Here is a 25,193-nt window from a genome sequence, read left to right on the forward strand (position 1 = left end):
AAGAAAGTGGTACTGCAGAGGTCTTCCCACAGACAGGATATTTCTTTTGTGCATATAAAGCATGTTTCAAAACTAGGCTGCCATCTAAGCTTAATCTTAGTGATTTGATCCTGAGGGTGTTTACTTCATTACCACTTTTAGGGATAGTGTATTTTCCCAATGGGAAGTGGATTTAAAGAGTGTATACTGTAGTTGTTTAAGGTAATAGAAATAATTACTGTTGCTACTTTTATGTTAAAGTAACACATTTTTTTCCTCTTTTTGATCACCCTTCCAGCTTGTAGGTGCAAATGGAGTTCTAAACATTGATGGAAAACTCCGCCTGCAGTTGTATTACCCTCCTCCAAGGACCAAGTCGCATTCGAATGTTGTTGAGATTTATGACTGGTGGGTAAAATGTCCTAGAAAGCGTTACCCATCAACATTATATGTAACTGTAAGAGGCATAAAACTGCCAGATCATGTAAGTGAAATATATAATATATAAATATATTTACAAATATGCAGACTTTTCTGTAGGAACTAGTAGCTAGCTAGAGCATGTGAGTGTGTGTATTTGTATGCACGTATAGAAAAGCTGCACTTAAATGCAGTATATAAAATAACTAATATATAACTAGGTATAGTAACTTTGTATCTTAAGTTGTGTTCCAAACTCAGCCCTTCATAGCTATATTTGAAAAATAGGTGTACTTTCACATCTGCAATTTTTCATATTTTGCCAATTACAGAAAACTTTCAGGGTTTTTTCTTGAAGTTTGATATTCCTTCTCATTAGAGAAATGGCATTTTAAGTCACTGGACTCATGCAGGTGTGTAAATTCTGTAAGTGAGATAAGTTGTAAGTCACTTAACTCTGATTCCCTGCACCCTCAAGTTATAATGAGTTATTTTTTTTTTCTCAAATGAAAACTTCTTTAGAGACAGGGTTACATTGGAATGCGCAGAGATGTGTATTTAAAATAAATACAGCATTTATTGTTCTACAATGTGAGTACAACATTGTTCTATTACATAATTTTCCATGTGTATTTGCAGCTGTTTTAAGTCTTTCTTCATCTGTGGAAGCCTTCTGAGATGTGTTACAAACCCAAACTAATCTGTGGGATTAGTTCTTACGGTTTTGGGACATTTTTCTAATTGTATACTGGAATATCTGCACATCTCTTGCTCAGTCAGCTGCTGAGGTAGTTTAAGAATTCTGTGCGCTTTCCTTGAGCAGCTGTGCTTCATCTTTTTGGAAGTTTTCTGAGCCTGTCTTCTCCATGGTCTAAGTGTTTTCCTGCTATGTTTAGGTGCTATCACTGGTTTACAGCTGCCCCTACTTTACAGTTGTCTGTGCAGTTCAAGTGATGTGATGAATTGGCAACTTTCTGAGCTGTGCTTGACTTGAATCTATTGGCTACTGATACAATTTCATTCTCGTTCTGATAAACGCCAGACTTGCCAAGGCTGGGATTGAGCTCCAGATAAGAGCCATGGCATGATACGTTTTTCTATGCATAGATTTGTGCTTCTATTCAAGATCTCTTACAGATCCTGCCTTGTCTCCTGGTTCTCTAGAAGGGCCCAGATATCCCATACTTCTTGCATGGGCTGGTAGATACGAAAATAGATGTCTCAGATAAAACAGCATCTTGCATGGAAGTAGACATCTATGTGTCGACAACTGATTCAAGCTCCTAAATTGGTTTCTACTAGCATAGTAGGTGTCCAGCCTCCCTTTTTAGTCACAGGAACCTAGACATTTATTCACCCTGAAATGGATACCTAGCAACTGTCAGCTGGGACAAGAACTAATTTTGCCTGGTATTCAGATGTGTTTCTGAACTTGTCTTAGTGATAACTGATCAGAACTGCAGCTGCCTCTTAATGGCCTCTGTCCCCCTCAGTCACGGGGCTGCCAGGCTGCTTCACAGCATTAAGGCTTACTGTGTTTTCAGGCTTGGTGTAACTTGTAGGTAAAGTTCAGTAAATGCAGAAGTTTGGAAAGTATATATGCTTGACCCAGGATTAACATCACAAATGTCAGTCCTTTTTGCTTTGCAGTAGTTGAACATGGTTTGTTCGATACATAACGCTGGTAATATCTTTTGGTATCATGAATGGGTTTTGTTGCCAAAGCAGTATTTTGATGTGAAGGTGGTAGATTAATGTCACTGGAACTATGTACGTGCTGAAATGCTTTTCTTTTTCTTTTTTTCTTTTTTTTTATTTTTATTTTAACACAACACCTTCACCAGGTAGTAGAGTATTACTGATTTTCACTGGCCTGGATAGTTAATAAAAATAGAAAAGTATCCATTATTTGAAAAATCTTTAATACCATCTCACTGACAACTTTGAAAGCTCAGATTACTTTCTGACTTGATGGTTAGTGTTTGCTATGCAATCTATGTGTATTAAGCTTTTTCCAGTCTCTACTTTTCAGATGTAATAATGCAATACATTTGAAGTTAAAAAAGTACCTTTTAATCTTTTCAGAAATTAAAATTTTAAAACTACTTTTTCCTGATAGTTACTTTTGTTTCCGTTAAGGTTGCTCCTTCTTTCCGCTCTATGATAGCTGTTCAGCAGGAACAAAGTAGTGCAGCACTGTGTGAGCTTCAGAGAGATGGATCTAAAAAATCACATGAACCTTTTACAGAGGAGAAAAAGGAACCATTTAAATGGACAAGATTGCCTGGACAGGTGAAATGTTTTTCTTTGTTTTTTAAAGGAAAATAATTTAAAGATCGACTGTCTTTTTATAACTTTATTTTTATCATATAGGTATTATGAAGCAAGTAATTAATTAAATCAATTTTTTAAAAAAAATAAACAAAATAAAAAACATAAAAAACTCTCAAACGTAGTAGTGGATGCTTATCTTCTTTACCAAATGTGACTGATTTAACCATTTTTTCCTGGAACAGTCACGTATTTTTCTCGACAGATTTGTCTAGGAATTTGAAAGTGTAGGGCTGTTCAGGCAGTGGAATTAAGATAGCAAATCTCAGATTTCAGCTTGATTGGAAATATATTTTTTTGTTTGTTTTGTGATTGGGCTTTTTTCTTTTTTTTATTTTTTTGTTTGTTTTGTTTTAATTCCCTCCGTTAAAGTTATTTTTACAGCATAACAGAAGGAACTTTAATTGAGGAACCTTCTTAAGAAGGTTCTTGCTGACTTCATCCTAACTCCTAGGTCACTCTGGCTAATGGAAATAAGCAACCATAAAACGGGAATATTTTTGCAACTATATATAGAATGTCCATGCAGTGATTTCATATTATTCTGTAGAGTGGCATTAGCATGAGTTCATGGTTCTATCAAAAACTGAATAATATAACATAAAGACTTGTTACCAAAGAATGTTGAACTTTATTTTGATTCCATACTGTACTCCTTGTACAGATCTTTTTAAAAAGAACACATAAATGTACGTGGACTTAATTTTATTTGCCAGTAATGTTTGCTAACAGTAATAAAATTGCAAAGAATAGATGAGTCTGTTTTTACAATGGAAATTTTCTTACCAAAAATGGCAGGATACCTATATTTATGTTAATGTTTGTTACTTTTCAGAAGGTTGCCATTCTGAATATAAGTGTGTAATTGAAACTAAGAGAAATATGATCCTAAGAATATTTACCTGCCATCATAGAAATTACATTTGACAGCTCACTTATACTTAAAGCAGTCCATGTAAATATTGGAGAGCTTTAGTAGCAACAATGATGTATTTTGTGATGCACTGTCTTGTGAAAAAGTGTCAGTAAGGATAGTGTGATTTGGCATGCCTGTTAGCCAAAGAATATTAAAGCAGATGTGCTTGCTTAAAAATGAATAGTCATTCAGAATTATTATTTCCTTTTTATGCATTTAATTTTTGCCTTTGAATCTAAGTTATCTTTTTAAAGAACCACAAGACAGTTGTATGTTTCCATACATATAGATAGATGAAGTTATTTTTCCAAAATGTTTTATAGAATTATGAATTATTTGATATATTAATTAAATATGAAATGCATATGAATCTGTTAATACTCATGTTTCATTTGTAAAGGTAAATCGGGTTTAGGTTAAATAATCATATAACTACTCTGCATATTTGAATTGCCCTTTGAATTTAGTTCTGGACAAAAAGCCCTTGGGTGAAAAAGAGGAAATACTTCAGGAGAGAGGAAGGGGGACTATTATACCTGTGCAGTTTTTAAAAATGTTTCATCTCCAGTTATGCTTAAAAAAATCAGGAATTGAAATACAGATGAGGAATGCTAAAGGTGATTTGGTAGACCGAGAGTTTGAGTGCCTGTACTTAATCGTCTTGAGTTCACTCTGCAATCATTAAGTTTATAAAAGTTGTGCTTAGACTCCTTAAAGAAGCTTGACTTACAGTCTTAACTCTACAGCTTCTATTATTGGCGATAGTAATCTTTAAGAACTTCTTAAGATTAAGGAATTTTAATTCAATCTTACATTTACTTAGGTTTTTAAAACTTGCTAGTTGTCTGTAAAAATGGGGCAAACTAGATGTGGCCCAAGTTATGCAGCAGAACTGTCTTTGTTTATAAGGTTGAATTTTTCTTTTAAATTCCCTTAAGATGTTAGTAGCTTTTTAAAACTTGTTGCGTGACAGCAACCCAGAATGTTTTAAGCATTGGGTAGTTAATATTCATATTTTTGTTATCCCAATTCTTGCCTGAAAAGCTAGGCTTGCCGCATACCGAACAAGCATCTGTTTTCACTGCGAGGTGGAGATATGGGCTGTTTCTGTATTCGCTTCTCTCATGATGGGAGAACACTGGCAGCAGCATGTGCAGGAAGGAATGGCTATCCCATTGCTTGTAAGTTTAAAATGTTTGGCGTTTTTTTCTTATAACTCATGTAGTTTTGACATTAAAGGGCAAGAGATGTAATTTTAAATTGTGGAGTTTTAAAGCATGTTTTGTAAATTGTTGTGTGCACCGAAAAGCATTGAGGAAAATGCTCTTTCTGTGTTACCGGGGCCAGAATTAGCTTTTCTTATGTGGTAGTGTATACACAGTTTAACGGTATGAAATCCCACTGTTTCTGTGCAGAGGTCTAATGGAAATACTAAATCAGTTTGCCTAAAGAACATGTTTTCTGATAATAAGTTTTAAAGTAAAATAACTTTTCCAGCCCCCACTGCACATGCATACTTTTTGTCATGAAAAGTTAAGATACCCACAATATTGTCATCTCCAGACAGACTACTGGCAGCATCTGTCTTCCATGGTCCATTTCTGTTGGAACTACAAATATTCCTTATTACTCATACTTGGGACTGCTTCTTCACAGTTCTTAAATCCTGCATAAGAATATTGAGATTTAGAGAGAACAGTATTTTAAGTATACAAAAATTATTTAAATGTTTAAATGGAAGGAACAGCCCCAGAAAATGATCTCAGTATTAATCTATTTCAAAGAATGGTCGTGTACCTGTCAACATTTTTTAAAAAAATAAATAGAAATTATAATCTTAATCTGGTTCTAATAATTTAAAGCAAGTAGGCTGTTTCTTAAGGGTTTCTTAGGGGCTAAGACATCTGTGACATCCATGAACCACTAGATGGAAGTATATGCATGCCATCCATGCATATCCAGCAACTATTTGATCTTGTTCTTTGAAAATGAGAAGATAAATAAACTTAACTTGTGATAGCAAAAACTCTGCCTAAGATTAAACTAAACTTTGTACTAATAATTGCATATAATTTATTGTAAATACTTTAAAAAAATGTTTTTGTATTTAAACTTCACTAGTGTATGATATTCCTTCTGGACGGCTCCTGAGAGAAGTTTATGGTCACCTTAACATAGTGTATGATCTTTGTTGGTCAAAAGACAATCAATACCTTCTTACTGCATCCTCTGATGGCACTGTCAGGTGAGTATGATGAAGGTGTTCTGGCAGCATCAGAAGCAGAAAAGAAAGTGGTCCAATTTCATGTCTTACTACAAACTGCTACAATGTTTTAATTAAAGATTTGATACCGTGTAAATATAAAAATTGTGATGGAGTTAATCACGCCGTGTTTAATACATTGATTTCTAATGTATATGTATTTGAAAACAAAGCTTTTCCAAAAACTGTCACATTGTGGTACAGTGCAGCAAATGACCAAAAAGTTTAGATTTCGGGAAGTCACTGAGACAGCTGGCATACTCTGTCCTTGGAGAAATTGCCATATTATGAATGTAATATTAAGTTTTCAAATTTAAACATGAGACAGGAAGCTGAAAGATTAAGATTCAAGTTATGCATATAAATTTGCCACACTGTACATATGTATGTAATTTTAAAATTTTTTCCCCTAGTTTTTGGATGCTTAAATAATTCAATGTAAATTGGTGTAAATGAAATTTGATAGTATTATTTCTGAGACTTGAATATGTACACTTTTTCCTCTACAATTAAAAAGTGTACTTCAATGCAGTGTTAATGTTTAAACCTTGAACAAATTAATATTTTAAAGCAAAACCCTCAAAACTGTAGAAATACAAGAAAATACAGCTGTGATACTGCACAATTTTATTTTGAGAAACTTCATAATTTTTTGTAGGGTGGAGGGTTTTTGGTTTTTTTGTTTTGTTTTTTAGCTCTTCAGATCCCTATCTGTTGTTTCTGTTATGCAATGCAGTAATGCTATGGGCAGTTGCATAATTGAAATGCCAGAAGAATTGTTAAATGATGTATTGTATGTGTGGAACTGTTTTGTTTTTTGCTGTTTATATTTAGGCATGAAAAAGAGTATTTTAAGAGCTTAGCCCATTTTTTTTATTTGGAAGCAGATTAAATGAAGATATTTTTTTTAATATTGAAGTAAACACCGGATTCAGTCATTTGTTGCCTATAAGAAGGCCTAGCTGTTCCTCAATTCTTGAATTTTTGGCAGCAAATTGAAACTGTAGTGGTCTGCCTCTTCTTCTGTGTACTATGCATAGTCACTGTACGAGTTATTAGTTCCTGTATTTATTGTCCGTTGCCTTAAGCTCCTTTAAAAAGCCTTAATTTTTTAGGCAAGGAGTTTCTTCTTTTTCCCTTTCACTTTGGGAGCACTTTGCTCTTGAATTATGGTAGAACTGAAGGATGAGGACCAAAATTAAAGTCATTATCTGTTTATTACTTGGATCATCTCTCAGGCTAAATTCTAAAGCAATTTGGAGGGAAATTTGGGAACTTATGTGAATTCTTTTTTATATAGTGTTTTACGTTACCCTTGAGCCTTCCCAAGCTTTAGTCCCATGTTATTTGTGAACAATAAATTAACTTTTATGTTGTTAGAGCAAAATCATTCTAAAAGATAGGTAGGCTCCTTGTGAACTTTGCACCTTAAGTTGCAAGTTAGTTGCAATACTCTAAGAAATTGCAATTTTGTAATGAACTCACCTCAGAGTAAGCTTAGAATTCTTCATTAGCCACCAGAAGTAGTTACCCCACCTGGAGGGGTGGCAGTCAAACAATTAAACTGCATACTGTAACTAAGCACCCTGAAATGTGCCCACCTGTATTTCATGATCCAGGTACCATTCCATTCTTTATGGACTCATGTTTGGGGAAGGCTCAATAATAAAACATATAGCATCAAACAAAAAACACTTCCTAAGAAAAATCTGATCTTACAGCTATGGGTGGTGAAGGATAGGAAATAAATTAATTGTAAGAACTGAATTTATGTGAAGAAAACATCCTTGAGATCACAATCATATGTGGGAGGTAATGGTTATTTTAAAAACTTTTTGTGGATTTTATTTATATTTAGTGGTCCTAAATGTTCCTTTTGCAGGTTTTTTTGTTCTACCATTTATTTATTTAAATGAGTGATTCCCCAGAAGGTCTTAATAATTTGGTTATAACTTTGGAAAGAAAGAAACTGATCCATTCCATGGAATTTTTTCAGTATTTTAAAATGTCCATTAAATGAGTAAGTAGTCACGAATGTACTCTGAAGACAGAGTACTATGTAACTGTATCTTAAGTCTTGTTAGAAAGTACCATATTAAATATAGGTGGAACAAATTGGTAGGATAAATAGGTGTTGGCAAGTGTTTGCTAGCATTTGCCTCTAGAACCACTATCACAAAATACGGTATTCAGTTATACCTGTGTGTGATTGCTTTCTACAGTAGATATCCTCACATTCTTTCCTTTTAGAATGTGGAAAATAGACATGCAGGCAGCCTCTGCAGTGAGAGTTTTCCCTCATCCTTCATTTGTTTACACTGCAAAGTACCACCCAGTTGCTGACTCCTTGGTTGTGACAGGATGTTATGACGCAATGATTAGAATCTGGAATGCAAATGTGAAAGAAATCCATGGGCAACTGCTGCAGGAGCTTGATGGTCACAAAAGTTTCATCAACACGCTTTGTTTTGATGCAGAAGGTACGTGCTTAGTATTACTTTTTCAAATAGTCTTCACTTGAAGACCAACTTGAGCATTCCTAGTTTGCTTTATTTCATAGAGGCAAGGTAAAATGGTGTAATAGATTAGAATATTTTTAGCTGTGTTTGTAATTAATATGTTAGTTTGATGCCTTATTTGGATGACCACAAAGGGACACACAATCCCTGATACAGATGGAGAGTAATCACAAAAAGTAAGTGTAGAAAGGACAGGCAAACAAATGTGTAGTGATCAGGCAATGATGACTGGGCAAATTTTGGTCATGGTTTAGTTTTTGTTGTCCCTACAACTAGCTGTTATTAGTTAGTTAATGTTTTGTATGTATTGCAGCAAAAATCTGCAGAATGTAAAGCACAGATGCTCCTGTTCGGAGGAGACAAATGCATGAGGATGCAGGTGGAAAGCCTAGCAGTTAGCGTAGAGAGGTAAGCTGGAAAAAAAGCAGGTTTGGCTAGAATTTTTCCAGGTGGAAGAATTATGTACTAACTTAAAAACAGAAGCAGGAAATCTGAAACTAGCTTCTAGAGAATTCTCAGAACAGACTTCAGAACAGTATGATTCATGATCGCATGATCAGAACAGTAGCAAAGAGCTCCACTATGTTGTCATTCAAAGTTGTCAATATGAAGATAGTGAGCAGCAGTAGTTAGATTGTGAGACTTTTAATGCTAGACTGAAGAAGTGGGAAGGTGGTCAACTTCTCAACATTGACAGAGAATGTGAAAAACTGACAGAAAAGGACAGATTTGACTATTGTGACTAATGTTAGCTGGAGATTAACAGCAGAAAAGTGATTGAGAGGTACTGACACGTACTAGTGGAGAGTGGGAAGTCGAAGACTGGTGAATGAATAAATTACTTGTGTTTGACTTTCTGATATTGGTGGCATCATTAGTAATTAGGTGGTTCATTTTTGGAGGTATTCACTGGAGTAGGTACTACAAAGAGGAAAGAGTTGCATTTTTATGAAGAACAAATATTTGTGCTTAATTTAAGAACAACCGTTGGAAAACAGTATTTGTTCTTGTGCAAGATGCTCAGTGAACGTATAGGTCAAGAATCTGAGTATCATGTGAAGCTCATTGAGCTATAAATGCTCACTTTTTGTTGGTTTCAGAATATGAGTAAAAATGAAAAAAAAAGAATATTCTGCACTCCAGTATCTGACTTGCATGCTGAATCCAAATTTATGGTATCAACTTACATCACGCATTTTGAGCAAAACATATTTACAATGAGTGTATTGTAGCAAAAGAGAAGAAAGAATTGGTGTTTGCCTATTCACAAAAATAACAGAAAAAGGTTTTCTTGTTCATGCGTCCTTTTCTGTGTTAGTTCTTTTGTGTGGTATTCTGCTGATAAGACATTATTTCACAGGGCTCCACATGTTCTCAGGAGATAGTTCAGGACTGATAATAGTTTGGGATACATCTGTCAAAGGAAGTTCTCCACACCTGTTTCAACAATGGAGGATTGATAAGGTATATAGGTTTCTTAAACTAGTGTCATCATTTTTATGTGAAATGTTCCAAATCTAGTAATTTGATTTGAGTTCAAATTTTTTATAATTGTTTTGTTTAACTGAAAAGGTGTATTTCCTTTAAATAACAGCACAAAAGTGCTGATAGTATATGCTGTGATTCATTGACTTAAAACTGTTGAGTTGTTTTACAACTTCAATTTTTTGTATGTAAAATATGAAAATGCTTGAGCTTTAATAGCATTGTATTAACAGATAAATACTATTGCAGTAATTTTTTTCTCTAGAGGCAACAATAAAATAGACCACAGGCTTTACAAATCACCTGTTCATACCTGAAAGGCTTAATGTTGAGTCAGCACTTCTCTCATCAACTGTGTCTCAAGAGTTCAGAGTCACAGCAGAATCTGCCTTGTGGTTCTGAAAAGTTGATTGCTTAGGATGTAATGCCTTAATAAAGGAAGAAACGTTTTCCTTAACCAAATAGAATGAAGTAGGCAGAAAAAGAGTAATGCAAGAGAAAAATGAGTAATGATTTGTAAAAACATGAGTTTTAAAACAGAAAGTTGTTTGTTTGTTTGTTTTTTACTTTATTTTCCTTCTTTCTGTAGGAAATAAAAGAAAATGATATTAAAGGAACACCAATAAATCATTTGGAGGTGCATCCAAATGGAAGGCGTTTATTAATCCATGCCAGAGACAGTACTGTGAGAATCATGGATCTCAGAATGTAAGTAGACTTTTGGCGAGAAGTGTGTATTTCCTTTTTGGTTTAAAATTTACTTGGGCAAATAAAGCACATAAAACTATTAAATGTATAGTTCTAGAGAAGATGTCCTAATAATCAAGGATAGCAATATTAGGGTTAGGAAATGATTTCAAAATACTGCTGTATTACAGACCTTTTGTGTGATATTGGGTAAGTCTTTTAGAATAGAATATCCAAAAATTACTAGATTACTTGGGAGTTTAAGGTGGCGTGAAGGAAAAGGCACTAGTCTCCTGAAGATTGAATTAACTTTTAAAAATGCATTCTGGGCTTGATAATAACTTTGAAATTATAACATGTGTTTGTGTGTTATTTTCTCATTGTTAAGACTGGGGAAGGGTGTTTTAATGATAAAATGGAATGAAGCTTGTCATCATAAATACTGAAAAATGCAGTGATATATGGTATATTAAGCAGGCTGTGAAATATTTTTAACTTAACTATTAAAATGAAAATAAAAATTATGAGCTTGATTCTTTTGTAATAAACTACAATAAAAAACAAGGGGATTGCAGAATCACTCGAGTCATTGAGGTTGGAGAGTGTCCAGTCCAGCCCCTACAATCAAAGTATGAAAGCCTGTTACTCAAGAGTTTTGTCCAGTTGTTTTTTGGATATCTGTAAGGATGGACAGTTTACAACTTCTGTAAGCAACATGCTCTAGTGATTGTTCTCAAAATAAGAGAACTTTTTTTCTTAATTTCAAATGGAATTTCCTATATTTCAATTTTTGTCTGTTCCCTCTTGTCCTTTCACTGGGTGAAACCGTGAAGAGTCTCAGTCCTATCAGTTACACCCATTGATAAGATGCACCTGAACATTCTCTTCTGGAAAGTCACATTAAATATATGAATGCTTATTTTATATGGTTCATTCTTAATTTCATGGGTTCCCTTCATCCCCTTGCCACGCAGAAGATTAAAGGTCCCTAGTTTTCTTCATGAAATAACCTGTGGAAAATACCTTTCCACTCTCATAGCATGAGAAACAACATTCTTTTAGAATATACTTTTATGTGTGATACACACACACACATATATATACACATACACACACACTGTCTCTCAGGAGAGGTAGCAAAGGGGGGGTCAGTCTCTTCGCCAAAGTAACAAGTGATAGAACAAGAGGAAATGGCCTTAATTTGCACCAAGGGGGTTTAGGTTGGATATTAGGAAATACTCTTTCACCAAAAGGGTTGTCAGGCTTTGGAACAGGCTGCCCAAGGAAGTGGTTGAGTCACCATACCTGGAGGTATTTAAAAAACGTGTGGATGTGGCACTTAGGGACATGGTTTAGTGGTGGACTGGGCAGTCCTGGGTTAACAGTTGGACTCTATGACCTTAAAGGTCTTTTCCATCCTAAATGGTTCTATGATTCTTTTGGATTGGATGTTTGAACTAGCTGAAGACTTTCCAATCTTATAGTGCACTCTTAATCTTTTATTGTAAATGATAAATTATAATGACCATGTTAGAAGGCTAAACTATCCACTCAATGGAAGCTTGAAATTGGTGAATTAACAGAGGAAACCTGTAGTTTTTGAGGCAGATAGTGTTTTTCTATCACTACCATTCCTAGAAAGGGCAGAGTGTTTTAGTTTGAGAGAAAAAAAATTGACATGCATACTAATCTCCCAGAAAGGGTTAATATAGTGTGCAGTTTCACAATTTCTTTAGGCCATTTTATCCATAGGACACACCATCTCCTCCTATCTCCCACACCCATGGCCATGTATTCCTAGCATTTCCTTTTTATCAGCTGTAGAGATCTTTTGATGCGGGCTAAGTCAGATCAGTGAACTGATCCAACTAAAAATCAGCCTACAAATACAAATGATTAATTTTCATTTTAATCAACTATCAGATCAATCTCATCTGATAGCTGCCCAAACACTAGAGAAGAAATGAGGGAGAGCCTGGGAAAATAAGGGTGGAGAGGACAGTAGCAGGACTGCTGCTTTGACCGCATCCCACAGTTACATTGGCTTAAGTCTGTCAATAAACCACAGGGTCAGATACCCAGCAGTGATAATTTTACGCGTCAGCATTAACTGTTCATTCCCTGCATGAGAAAAGAGGGGGTGGAGGTCACAGATCAACACAATTCACTTGTATTGACAGCTAGGTGTTCTTAACTTTCCTCCTTCTACTTACTTTTTTGATCTTTTTGGATAATGCTGCTGTCCTGTCACTCAGGTATGTGATCAGAGGTTTGGTTTTGGTTCAGACCTCTCCTTAGGGTTTCATGTGCAGGTTAGTTTTACATCTTGCAGAGCTCTTCTACATGACATCTCAGAGATACTATCTTTCTTACTCACGCAGCTGAAACTCAGATTTGGGCTAATATGGTCTTGCACTGTGATCATTAAAGCATCTTTTTCTCTTGCTTGCCAAATACAATTATATCTAGGGTATATTTATTCAGAATATTGTTAGAAATAATATTCCTGTCATATTAACTGCACTGTACTTTTCCCAGCATACGTCCACTGTTTCTGCAGTAACATGTTTCAAAATTACTTGTCTTTGAGGGCTATCATGGCCTGTTGCCATTCTTCTTGCCTCAAATTCTGCATAGTAGTATTACTGCTGTATTAGTCTTCATTTTGAACTTTCATATCTCTTTCCAAGCTGTGCCCCATGTTTAAGATTAGCATAAGCCAGCTTGTAAGGGGCTTCTTTAAATCCTTTTGTAGTTTCTCCCCAGCTTGATGCCTATAAACTGGCAGTAGTTCATTAGTAGGTCTTTATTACTGTACTGACCAATAGTGTTTCACTGAAAAAAATGAATAGGATACCGATGTTGCAAGATCATATTAAAAATACTAATATTAGTAGTAAATAAACATTGATGTCTAAAATTTGTTGATTCTACTGCTGGTTTCCTAACCAAGGAGATATTAGTCTGAAGAACTAAAGAGAGCTGTTGGATAAATTTAAACACTACTGGGATGTAATCAAGGTAGCATAATGAAAACTTTTTTTGGCAGAACTTGATATAATAGTGCCAATTTCCCCATTTTTTGCAAAGCCAAGGATTAAGAAAATGCAAATTACTACATCTAGATCTGGGTATTTCCATTTCCTGCTGAAAAACAAGAATGTATATTTTCATCTATAATTTCAGGTGCATTAGGAAAGCCAGGGAAAAGAAAGGGTAAACATTGCACTCTGCAAAAGGTGGGTGCTTAGATGTCTATTTGGGATTCGAGGTGTATTGATTTTTCTGAGCACTGACACATAAAAAGTTAGATTGTCTATTCTGAAAGTATCTGCTACATTTGCAAACTATTCTTTATTTTTAGCTTGGCTACAAAGAAATATATAGGTGCCACAAATTACAGAGAAAAGATTCACAGCACCTTAACACCATGTGGTACGTTCCTATTTTCTGGAAGTGAAGATGGAAAGGCTTATGTTTGGAATCCAGAAACAGGTAATTGATTGTTTTTGGTCTTAAGCCAGGTTGTCAAGGTGGAGGGGGAAAGGGTTTTGTAAGTTTTATTGAAACATTTTTTATATGGAATAAAACTTCAGGATAGATGATCTTTAATCCTGAAGCCTTATCTCCACCTTTTAAATAGCTATTATTAATCTCTAAGATTTAGTTCTCTAGAAGAAATGAATAGGCAGATGTAGCATTTGGAATATCCAGCAGGAACAGAGCACCTGAGGCTCAGCGTTTTGTGTTCTACAATTCTTTACATGTGGATGAAGGTCTTAAAACAGAATGCAGAAAAATGTTTTAACTCAACTCAGTCTATCTGTTGTGGTTTTTGGATTTGGGAGTTAGGCTTTTGTCGAGGAACACTTCATCTGTTTCCCAAGGGTGGTCAGAGACTGAGTGCTTTTGGCCTTAGGAATAATATAAGGTTTCTTCATGATTTATTCCCCAAATGTAGTAATTTCAAAATAGCTACCAAAATCTTTCTGGAAAAATATTAAGTAAATGTAAGATAATAGTTTGTCATCTTTATTGTGCAGTGAGGTAAAAAGGACAAAAATAACAGTAGAAAGCAGGATACAGTCCTTGATTTAGATGACATTATATTCTTTCTCCAATTATGATCTAAATAATTTTTAAAAAGGAAGAAGTAAATATTTTAAAACTGGCAGCTAACAAACAGTTCTGGTTTTAATTTCTTTCCATGTAAGCTAATATAGTTGGAAACATCTATGCCACTACACAGTTAATCTGAAAACTTTAAAAAAGAATAAAAGGAGGGAGGAGGAACTTTGTTAATAGTATGTTTTCATCATACTTCGACTTGCTTACACACTGTACTTACATTCATAACGCCATCAGCTGAAGAGCTATTTTTATTTATTTTCTGCTCAACTTTCACTGCTATTGTCAGTGCTATATAATTGAAATCCACAGCTAAGATAGCTATCTGGCAAAATGCAAGCACAAGTACTGTGGAACGCCGCCTTTCCAGAATGTGCTTATCAGAACAAGAACTCTGCTAACCTGATGCATCCTCTGGGGTTTCCTGCAACTATTGGAACAGCACTAACTTTTCTCACTAACTTAAAAGCATGCAATATTTTTTGTCTTATACAAAATACTAACTTTCAAGAATGAAATTGACTGAAGGGTATTTACAGTGGCAGTCACTGCCCTGTAGTAATACAAGCTCTAACCAACTGTTGTTTTGCTGTATCAAATATATTTCCATGTTTAATTTCCAAATTAATCATATTTCACTTCTGTAGGAGATCAGGTGGCCATATATTCTGAACTCCCCTTCACATCTCCACTTCGTGATGTCGCCTTTCACCCACATGAACACATGGTGTTATTTTGTGCCTTTGGTCAAAACCAGCCAATTCTTGCATACATTTATGATTATAAAGGTACAGTACACATTTTCTTGTTACACGCCCATAAATATTTTATTTTCAGAAGTGATTTGCTAATATTTATACTTCTTTTGAAGGAAAGAGGAAACAGTTATTTGATGATAATACATATCTTTATCCTGGGAGATACCAAAACCAAACTGGACATGACCCTGAGCAGTCTACTGTAGGTGACCCGGCTTTGAGCAGGGGCTTTGACCCAGCCAATCACCAGAGGTCCCTTGTAATCTTAAGTTTAAATGTTATTGTATGTCATGCTGTGTGATTTTTATTGCACTCTATTTGTATGATGCTGCCTATATATGATATTTAAAAGCCGCTTTTCAATATCAAGATGGATTATGGAGCCCGAAAATACACCTATTCTGAAAATTCATGTATAATTTAATAGAAATCTCAGTACTTTGTGCTGGCTTTTGCAAAATAATGTTCAGAAGCTGTCTAGAAATGGATGAGAGAGTACAGATTGCTCTAATAAACAGGTGTTACGTCTGTGGTGTCATTATGAGAGAGATATGTTTATTCCCTGTTTTAGATTAAAGAGACAACTCAAGATTAACTTTAGGGTTTTGATATACAAAGTAAAATTCAGACTGTCTTTTGCAGGCTTTTCTGATATTTATGTGTTTGTGGTTAGCTTGAGCAATGTCATTGTTTCAATTAAGGACTTAGTTTCAGAGGTCCTGTTGCATCTAGATAGTAAATAATGTTGATACAGATTATGCAATATATTTTGCATATCTGTAACAGATTTTTGTTTGAATTATATTTGCAGTGAACATAGATTTCTAAAGCTCATCCTGTCTTTTTATATTTGTTTTTTTAAATAACACGTAGTAATGAGATTACTCATATCAAATCTCACAGTTTGTCTGGTGAACTGGTTGACTTTTACAGGAAAATAAAGTGGAATGACTTTACATTCAATAGTCAGTGCTAAACTTCAACCCAGTAAGATATCTGCATTCTAGAGTGCAATGAACAATTTTTCAGGTGGAGAACTTCAAAATTTTTTGACTGTTCAGCAGACAGTGAGCTTTTAAAAAGCATAGGGTAGTTATATATATGCGTGTGTGTATTTAGAGATCATTCAGATATCACACTGGTAGTTGGTTGTATCATCTGACTGCTTAACTAAGTCACTGGTGACAGTAAGTTTTTGCATAGGTTGTGGTCTTTTCTATATTGTCTGTTACTAAATTTTTTGTTCCTTTTTTGGTTAAAAGCACACGGTTTGCTTTCAGAAGGTAGTCTTACTGCCTTAGTGTTGAAAGAGTTAATCATATAGTAATACTAATTTCAGTCATTGACACAGTTTTTAAGATTCCAACAGTATGTGTTTTACATACACCAACAGTTTCATGAATATCCTAGACAAAACTTTCATGAATTTTTTTAAACTTTGTTCCTTGAGACCACAGTACAAAATTTGAAAAAGTCAAACAAATTGTTTAAATTACAGCAAGCACAACTTTCATCAAAAGTATCCTATTCTAGAACAGGCTACTTCCTAAGAATGTCTGCTATGCCTGTAGAAACTTCTGAAATTTTACTTGAGTATAATAGCTCACTTGAACTAGGCCGAAAAAAATGTGAAACGTACCTAGTAGAATAGCTGGCTTGAACTCGGTGCAAGCTCTGTAACTTTCTTGCCTTTGAAAAATTCCTTTCTCTTCCCCACCCCTCGATATATCTGCATGGAGAACACTTGTTTATAAGCAATACAAAAATATCACTTCTGTGTGAGAGGTTAGTGAACACAGATAACAGAAGGGGGAGGCACTGTGATCAGGAAGAGTTAGGGGGAAATGAGGTACTGTGGGGAAAATTTTGTGTCATTTTCATGTTTTCCATATAGCACTGTTAGTACAGATTCTGATGGTGTTTGACTGAAGATATGGCTGGCGAAACAACAGCTATCATTCAATTGGGTTTTTTTCCCATGGCAACGTAAGGCTTCACCTGACACATTAATATTGGTTATTTCCACAGTTGCACAACAGGAAGCTGAACTTGTAAAAGATCTCGGTTCATCACTTACCACAGCTGCACCAAGAGGGCCACAGTTCTTTAGCAGTTTCTCTGAAATTCCTGTACAAAATAGTTCAGTGATGTCTCCAGCAGATCAGTTTGTCAGTGTTGCAAGAGCATCAATGAGAATGCAGAAGGTGAAACAAAAACTTGATTCTGTTTTGGTAAGTCAAATTTGATTAATTTCCAGAAATATGAACTTTGGCTGACAAGACTAAATATTTTGGGATTGATACATGTAACAGAACATATGTATGTAATCTTGCGATCTGTTCTTCAGAAATGAAGACGTCTCTCACTAATATTTATGCACCTGTAAGTAGCTCTTTCAAAGAGATTGTCTAAAACTTAGTGGGTTTTATTTACCTAGTACTGATGACAACCAAACAGTAGAGCATGTGGCATCTCTGCAAAAACATATTTAATAAATATCAGTAGCTACGAGGGATGGGAGACACCAAAGTAGAGGAGGAAACACAAAGGGGAAACATGTCAGGAGGCACAAGTGGAGATACAGGAGGAGGGTTGTGAGGAGGCAGAAAAGAAGACACAGAAAGAAGCACAGAGGTGATGCAGGAGACCCAAAATGATGCACAAATGGAGATACAGGGGAGATAATGCAGTAGGCATGAAGGGAAAGATGGGAGATGTGCGAGGACACAAAAGAAGACATGGGAGGAGGTAAACTTTGGAAGGGACTACAACCCATGGAGGAGTCCATGCTGTACAGGTACAGTCTCCAAGGGGACTTCAGCTGGTGGAGGACCAACACCAAAGCAGTTGAAAGGAGTAAGAAACAAGGAGAGACAAAAAGAGCAAACCGCTCTGCACTGATCCCACTCTCTTGGCCCATCTATTGCCTTACCAAATGGACTGAGTGTAACATAATGACAAAAGCAAGGAGACTGGGGACTAGAAGGAAGGAGAGAGAGAGGGGGTCTGAAGCGAAGCTGAGACAGACAAAGAGGGAGGTAAAGTGTTTTCTTTGGGTGTTTGACTGTTTGTCTTGTTTCTCAATACCCAAGTCAGTAATTAAAACACTTTGTAATTGGCAATAAATTTAATTAAGTTAAATTCACCAACTTCAGACAATTTTGCATGCGACAAGAGTGCAGTATATTCCTGAATAGTGCTGTTCAGTTATAACTACTGTTCATAATGACAGAACTGCATTTGGGTTTACCGTTCTGGGACAAGCAGCATACTTTGTAGACAGTAAACCAGGCCTGAGGTCATGCCTGGGGTCATGTTTTAAGAGACAAAGGTGCTGGAACCTCCGAACAGCAGATCTGCCAACACAGGGTATTCTGGGTTTGAAATGTGTGAACTTAACAGCAGCAGCTAATGGATGTAAAAATAACTTATAAGTGCAGTTCAGAGGTCTGCGGCTTAGATAGATGATTTGAATGTAATGTAAATACATTAAAATTTGGTTTAAGCTAGATAGAAATAGAGAATATTCTGATCCTGTATGACGGGTTTTTTTGTGTTGTGACCAGTGTCTTCAGGCCCTTTTAGAATCAATGTTTTGGGGTTCTTTTTCCCTTTTTTTTGTTTTTCTTCTTTGCTGCCTAAACAGGAACCTTAATGAATGATAGAGGAAGTTTCTTTTCTTCTCCTCTGTAACATTACCATTCTTGTTTGCCCAGAACACGTGTAATTAAAACCAAGAGTTGAATATTGGGCTGAAGCTTTAGCAATTCACAAAGGCTAGGACATTTTGTTACAAAAGGTAAAAATTAATTTCTCTATGAAACCGGAATGCAGAATTGCCTTTTATCACATAGAGAAATTACAGTATAGTGAATCTTTGCAGCAATTATTATTTTTCTCTGTCTCAAGGAACTAATGCTAATATATGTTTCTATTCACAGAAGTTTTTGATAGGAAAACACTTAACCCATCTCTACTCATTTAAAGAACTCATAAGTTCTTTTCATCCAGTGTTAGTATTTATGTATTTAAAATTTCACTTCCATCTAGCAGTCACAATACCTTTTTGTAACTTTGCATGACAAGGGATTGATGCATGTTCTGTAGATATGGGGAGAAGGGCTTCCATTAAAGGTATAAATAATATCCTAGCTCTGAAATTGTGGGGTGGTTGTTTTTTTTTTTAGATGTCAAAACTTTAATGCTAAAATTTGAAGGAGAGAAAAAACTTGTAGCACTTAAGGACAGCATCTCTGTAGTACTAGTCCTGGAATCAGTTATTTTGGCTGCCTCATCTCTTAACATGTGAATAATTCTAAATTAATAAGAAGTATGATTGGCTTTTCTGGTCTATACTTCACAATGTATTTGTGAAAAGTGTTATTAAAAGGTTATCAGTGGTTACCAAAATTCTGGTACTTGGTGCAGTATTATTCAAGTAGAATGTGGAAATATTCTTTCCTGTATACAGAAACACTTAAAACTGTTTTAATTTTTTTGTCCTTTGAGTGCATTTATTACCATGCCAGAAGTCATTAAGGGAGTAGGTACTGTGAGAGAATCCAGAAGCTTATACCTCAGATTGCATCAAATCTACTGAGCTTTCATCATTAAATCTAGGACTGTAAAGTATGGTCATATATGATGCTTTGGTATAGTATACATCAAATACTGTACTGTGTAGTCCTTCCAGATGGTCTCCTTTTAGAATTTAGTTGAGATGCAAATGTATCTTGTTGTGTGAAAACAGAACAATTTAAAGCCACTGCTTTTCAGAAAAAATATGCAACCTTTTTAATGAGCACATGAACATGATACTGATACTATCTAAGCCATGAGGTGGAAGAAGATGGTAACTCATCCTTTTGTCTGCAGCAAAGACCTAGAGGCAGAGATGAATGCTGAAGGGGTGTGTATTTTTTATGCTACCATTGTCAGTCTTGTAAGAATCTGTCTTCCAGGTCATCTTGGTTTTGGTAGAATCTGAAACACCATGCTTGGCTTCTGGGTTTTAGTGCAAATCAGGAACATAGGAGTTCTATAGTAACTTACTATAACTTCTGCCTGAAGGTAGAAAACCAGAGGTACGAACTGAGGACTCTTGTTAAAACGTTGCCAATTCTGTGAACATTTTTGGCCAAGTACAAGGCAATGCTGCAATGTCTTAGCAGTCTGAAAGACCTTTTTCACTTGATCGTGCCTACAATAAAAAATTTTTATCTGCAAACTGTCAGAGGAGGTACAGAATACTGTAATCTTATCTATCACCCATGCAAGAAATTTGCAGTATTTTTAAACCCTCGTTTCAGTAAGTTCATAGAATTGTCTTAAATTTCTTGTAAGCTTTTCCCAAAGAAAACTTGCAAATGAATAGGAAACCTTTTTTTTTATACTGTGTATGCCATAGTTGGAGGAAAAAAAAAAGGCACAAAAGCACTTAATTTTATTTCTTATTAAAACCAAAAATGTAGCTGAATAGTTTTCAGAAAACCATAAATAAGATCTGCTCCAACTGAATATGAGGGGGATGCTTGTGTGTTTCAACTTGGGAAATCCAGGATGAGCCCATGTATTCAACACTGTAATTGGTTCTGGACATCCCTTCTGAACAATAACATAGTAAAATGAGAAGTAGTTCAAATAGGAGAAACACAAATGCCAAGAGCTGTTGAAGAGCTTGCATGTAATGAGATTGACTAGAGGTCCTCAGCTTCGCAGGGTGGTGCAGGTGGAGATGAGTGAGAGGAAAGTTGTGCCATAAATACATGAAATCAGGAACAGTATTGGAAAAAAAATATTGTTTCTTACAGCTGAAGTAGAGACATGGGCTGAAATTAAATACACCGAGTGCTGTGAAGGTCAGGAGTGTACGTGGGTTCACAGAGATTTTGGGCAAATTCATGAAGAAGAGATTAAGCAAAAGCTGTTAGTCCAATGAACCAGTGTTACTGCCAGCTGATGCTCAAGAGGTTCCTGAACTGCTGAGTGATGAAAGTGAAATGGCCTACAGGAGAAAGATCACTCTAAACTTATGTGCCTTACCTGCTACACTTTACTGTTGAAAAATGTAAGGATGGATCTTTGATCTAACACATTATAATTACTCTTACATTATGGAGTATATATATGATATATGTAAAAGTTATATGACAGGTGCATGGCATTATTGTGTTACTTATTAGTAGGTTGTGTTGTAATTCTCCATAAGAGTTACTAATGTTCTTTTCATTACATCAGATTAGTAAATAATTTAAAAAATCATTAAAGTTCGGTTGAATTTTAAAATGTAAATGAAGTTATATTTCTTCCAGTTTTGCTTTTATAGCAGTTTCAAGTCAGATCCATATGGCCCTCTGCATGATAGATTTGGGGTTTAGTTCATTAATTATCATATTAGCAGGTAACATGATCCTGTAACATAGGCAGTCATTTTTCTGATGACTTGCGCAATACATTCCACTGGAATGAGGGTCTTTAAATTAAATAGGTGCTTTTGAATAGTGCTGTGTACTTTTTCCTATTCCTTTTCCAGTATTCCTCTTCAGAATTCTAGGAAATGCTTTTCTTACTCCAGGAAGTTCTGTTGCAATTATTACTTTAAACGTAGCTACTCCCAGTTGCAGACTTAGAAGGATGTTTTTTATAAGCCATGGTGGAACCACTTTTGCATCTGAAATCATATAACCCTACACACTTCATTTACCGGATAAAAAAACTTCTTACAAACTTTTTTCCGTTTACCAAGCAGATACTGTGAGTTGTTATGATTGCCTGAAATGATTGTTGATATGAAATGGTTGAAGTATTACTAGAAGCTTTATATAGGTAAAATGCTTAATACCATATGAAAGCTTTGCCAAAATTTTACTTCATATGTCTTGAAGAAGTAGTTTGTTATAAGGTAAGGTTTTGGAAATTTTAATGAATTTTGCTTCTCATTTCATTAAATTCACCAGTTTTAATTCAGTTGCCTGTGTTAGAAAAAGTTGAACAAACAGCTATTCTTTTTTCTGTGGTTTGTTGGTTTGGTTGGTTTTTTTCTCCTTTGTGAAAATCTTACAAAGCAAGTCAGATCCTTAAAATCTCTTCTGTTTTCCTATGTTATAATATTCTTTACGTAGTAAGAAATTTTTCTAGGCATTCTTTCTAGCAAGCATCAGATGGATTTTAAAACAACACAGTCAAAACAGGGAAAGGAAAGGAAAAAAGGAGCTTGTCTCTTTTGTAGATGAAGAAGTTTTGGCACAGATGTAACATGAGTAGTTTCACAAACTATTCTCATACTGATCTGGATGGATTTACTGCAAGTAGTTACTCTACAGTAATTGCTAGTTTTCCCACACTTACCTAGTGAATCAAATAAAATAGGTAGCTTATCTTGCTTATACTATTAGGTAAGATCATTGTCTAGGTAGTTACCTTAGAAATAAGTAGTGTGTTATAAACATGCCTTCCAGCTTGGCAGCAATGCAGCCTGAACCTCCTCCAGAGTAAGATCTGGTACCAGAACTCTGAAATTCTCCGCTAGCGTGGTAGCTAACATGGAGCATAAAGAGACTGAAATGGCTCTTTATGGCAAGACTGTACTTTCAAATATCTGGTCGTGGGAATATTTACTGAATTCCCTGAATATGTAATTTAAATGTATTAAGGTCTTTTTCCTCTCTCCTCTACTTTTTCCTCTACTATTTCTTATACTTTTAATTACAAAAGTCAATGAGGAATTGTGTGCATCTTTTGTTGGATACACAGATTCTTATAGGGAGTCACTACAAATTTTACTGTGAATATGGAATTTAAATCTGCATGCTCTCAGCCTTTTACTCAAATGAAGTGTGACCTCTATGAATCTAGTTAGAGTATCAGCACAGTAATATTTATACACCAGTGGTCTTATTTCCTGTGCTTACAGCACAGATGATTGTCTGTAATTCTTGCTTAATATTTGCTAACATTACCATTTGAATAGAGGTCTAAAGTAGCAATAGTAAGCTGCAGTGAACTGTGGCAGGAGATTTTGTTCCACTACTGGTCTTTTTCAGCATTGTATTTCTCTCAGTGGCTTATGTTTATATAAAAGGTACGTCAGACACAAGAAATTAATTGTATTCTTTTTTTAACATAAAACTATATCCATCATAATTTTATCAGAGGGTAAAATAAGATGGTGGTAAGCATTTTTTAAAGTGTGCAGCTTTTACTGGTGGTCCTTTACTTACATTTCCAGTTTTTTACCATCGTAGTTTTCTCACCATAAATGTTTGTTACAGTATTAAGGAAAAGTTGCACTCTATGTTTTCTCCCTGCTAAACAAATTAAACAGGGACATCTGAGTAATAGTATGTTTATGCAAAACATATTTTAGAGCAGAGAAAGCTAGATTCACTCATGCTGGTAAAACCCAGCAAATGGTATCTCCTTCTGGCTTATTGTCACCAAAGCATGGAGAAAGCAGCTTTTATTAAGAACTTTTTATGTCAGAAAATACTGTAAATGTGCACTGAGTCAACTAATAACGTTGTTGACAATTGTTTTTTTGAACACTGGTGCATGTGCTTCTTGCAACATGTTGGGTGCAGAAAGGAACATTAATCATGGCTCAAATACTGAGATACTGTAAGTTGAGAATTAAAGAAGGCCATACAAGATTAAACCACTAATATTTTTTTAAATAAAATTTCACATATTCCTTTTATTTTTTGTTAGCTGAGGAAAGCAATTTGTTTTTAATTCAAGTCAATGATACAGAAAATAAGTTTATGTCTTTGCATCCAAAAGTGCTGCGTATTATAGGGAAATCCAGTCAGGATTTGTTTTTTACCTTTCTCTATGGTTACATTACAGTTAATTGCTGGAATAAGCAAATGAGGCCTTGTCAGCCTAAGAAATTAGATTACACTTTTTGTTTATGTGCTTAAATTTAAAAACAATTTAGTGAAGTGCAACCCTGGTTATACTTTTTTTAATAATAGGAATGATAATGAAATTCTCAGAATGTTATCTTTTTATATATCTATCTCTGTGGGGAAAAAAATGTGGTTTTTTTAATCTGCCAAAGAAGGACTTATATATGATGAGAAAAGCTTAGTCTAACCAAATACTTGGGGAGCAGTCGGGATGGGGAGGGGGACAGGATTACAAATGTCTGAGTAGTTACATGATTACCTGAAACTGTATACAGTGTTAAGACTCATGTCCTAATGTCTTTTACCAGGAGGTACAGAGGAATAGGATTCTATATGTATTTGATAAGATTTGGGTCACAAGAACTTCAGGTGTCTATTTTCCTTAGTAGGAAGAGAAATTAAATTGCAAGACAAGTATCTATGGGTGTGTTTTGTATGTGACACAATTTCATCAATTTTTCATTTGCACAAAATACGACATTTTTAAAATTTAACCACTGAAGTAATGGATTTTTATTTGCCTGGTCTTAGGTTCTTTGATAATAAAGAGTCATAACCAACTGCAGAAGAGGTTACAGTATACACAGCAATCTTTTGGTTCTTACTAAGCAAGACAAACCTAATTTTTGCTAGTATTGGTGCTGACATTGCCCAGTTCTGCTCAAATGTGTGTATCCAGGCATGTTCTTAAGCAGAAATGCCAGTTTTATCCAATCCAGGAAAGGTCGTACACTCTGTGTTTAATGGCTGAGTGAGTTTGTACAAGCTGTGTATAACTGAGCCTGTATTTAACAGTTTTGT

General features: G+C 35.2%; 1 protein-coding gene across 3 annotated transcripts in view; it reads left to right on the forward strand.

Annotated features, from left to right (window-relative positions):
- Positions 1 to 25,193, forward strand: part of AHI1 (Abelson helper integration site 1) — a 119,890-nt gene that overhangs the window by 19,124 nt on the left and 75,573 nt on the right. For all 3 annotated transcript variants that reach the window (XR_005828474.1, XM_040598359.1, XM_040598360.1), the window contains exons 9-18: positions 278 to 463; positions 2,539 to 2,691; positions 4,695 to 4,827; positions 5,768 to 5,891; positions 8,160 to 8,389; positions 9,789 to 9,892; positions 10,503 to 10,621; positions 13,965 to 14,095; positions 15,376 to 15,516; positions 17,515 to 17,717. Coding sequence is in view for 2 of the 3 variants with exons in the window: in XM_040598359.1 (XP_040454293.1) it covers positions 278 to 463; positions 2,539 to 2,691; positions 4,695 to 4,827; positions 5,768 to 5,891; positions 8,160 to 8,389; positions 9,789 to 9,892; positions 10,503 to 10,621; positions 13,965 to 14,095; positions 15,376 to 15,516; positions 17,515 to 17,717 (1,524 nt within the window). In the remaining variant the exon portion in view is untranslated. The remainder of the gene's footprint in view (positions 1 to 277; positions 464 to 2,538; positions 2,692 to 4,694; positions 4,828 to 5,767; positions 5,892 to 8,159; positions 8,390 to 9,788; positions 9,893 to 10,502; positions 10,622 to 13,964; positions 14,096 to 15,375; positions 15,517 to 17,514; positions 17,718 to 25,193) is intronic.

This window comes from Falco naumanni, chromosome 6, assembly GCF_017639655.2.
Source record: "Falco naumanni isolate bFalNau1 chromosome 6, bFalNau1.pat, whole genome shotgun sequence".
Taxonomy (NCBI): Eukaryota; Metazoa; Chordata; class Aves; order Falconiformes; family Falconidae; genus Falco; species Falco naumanni.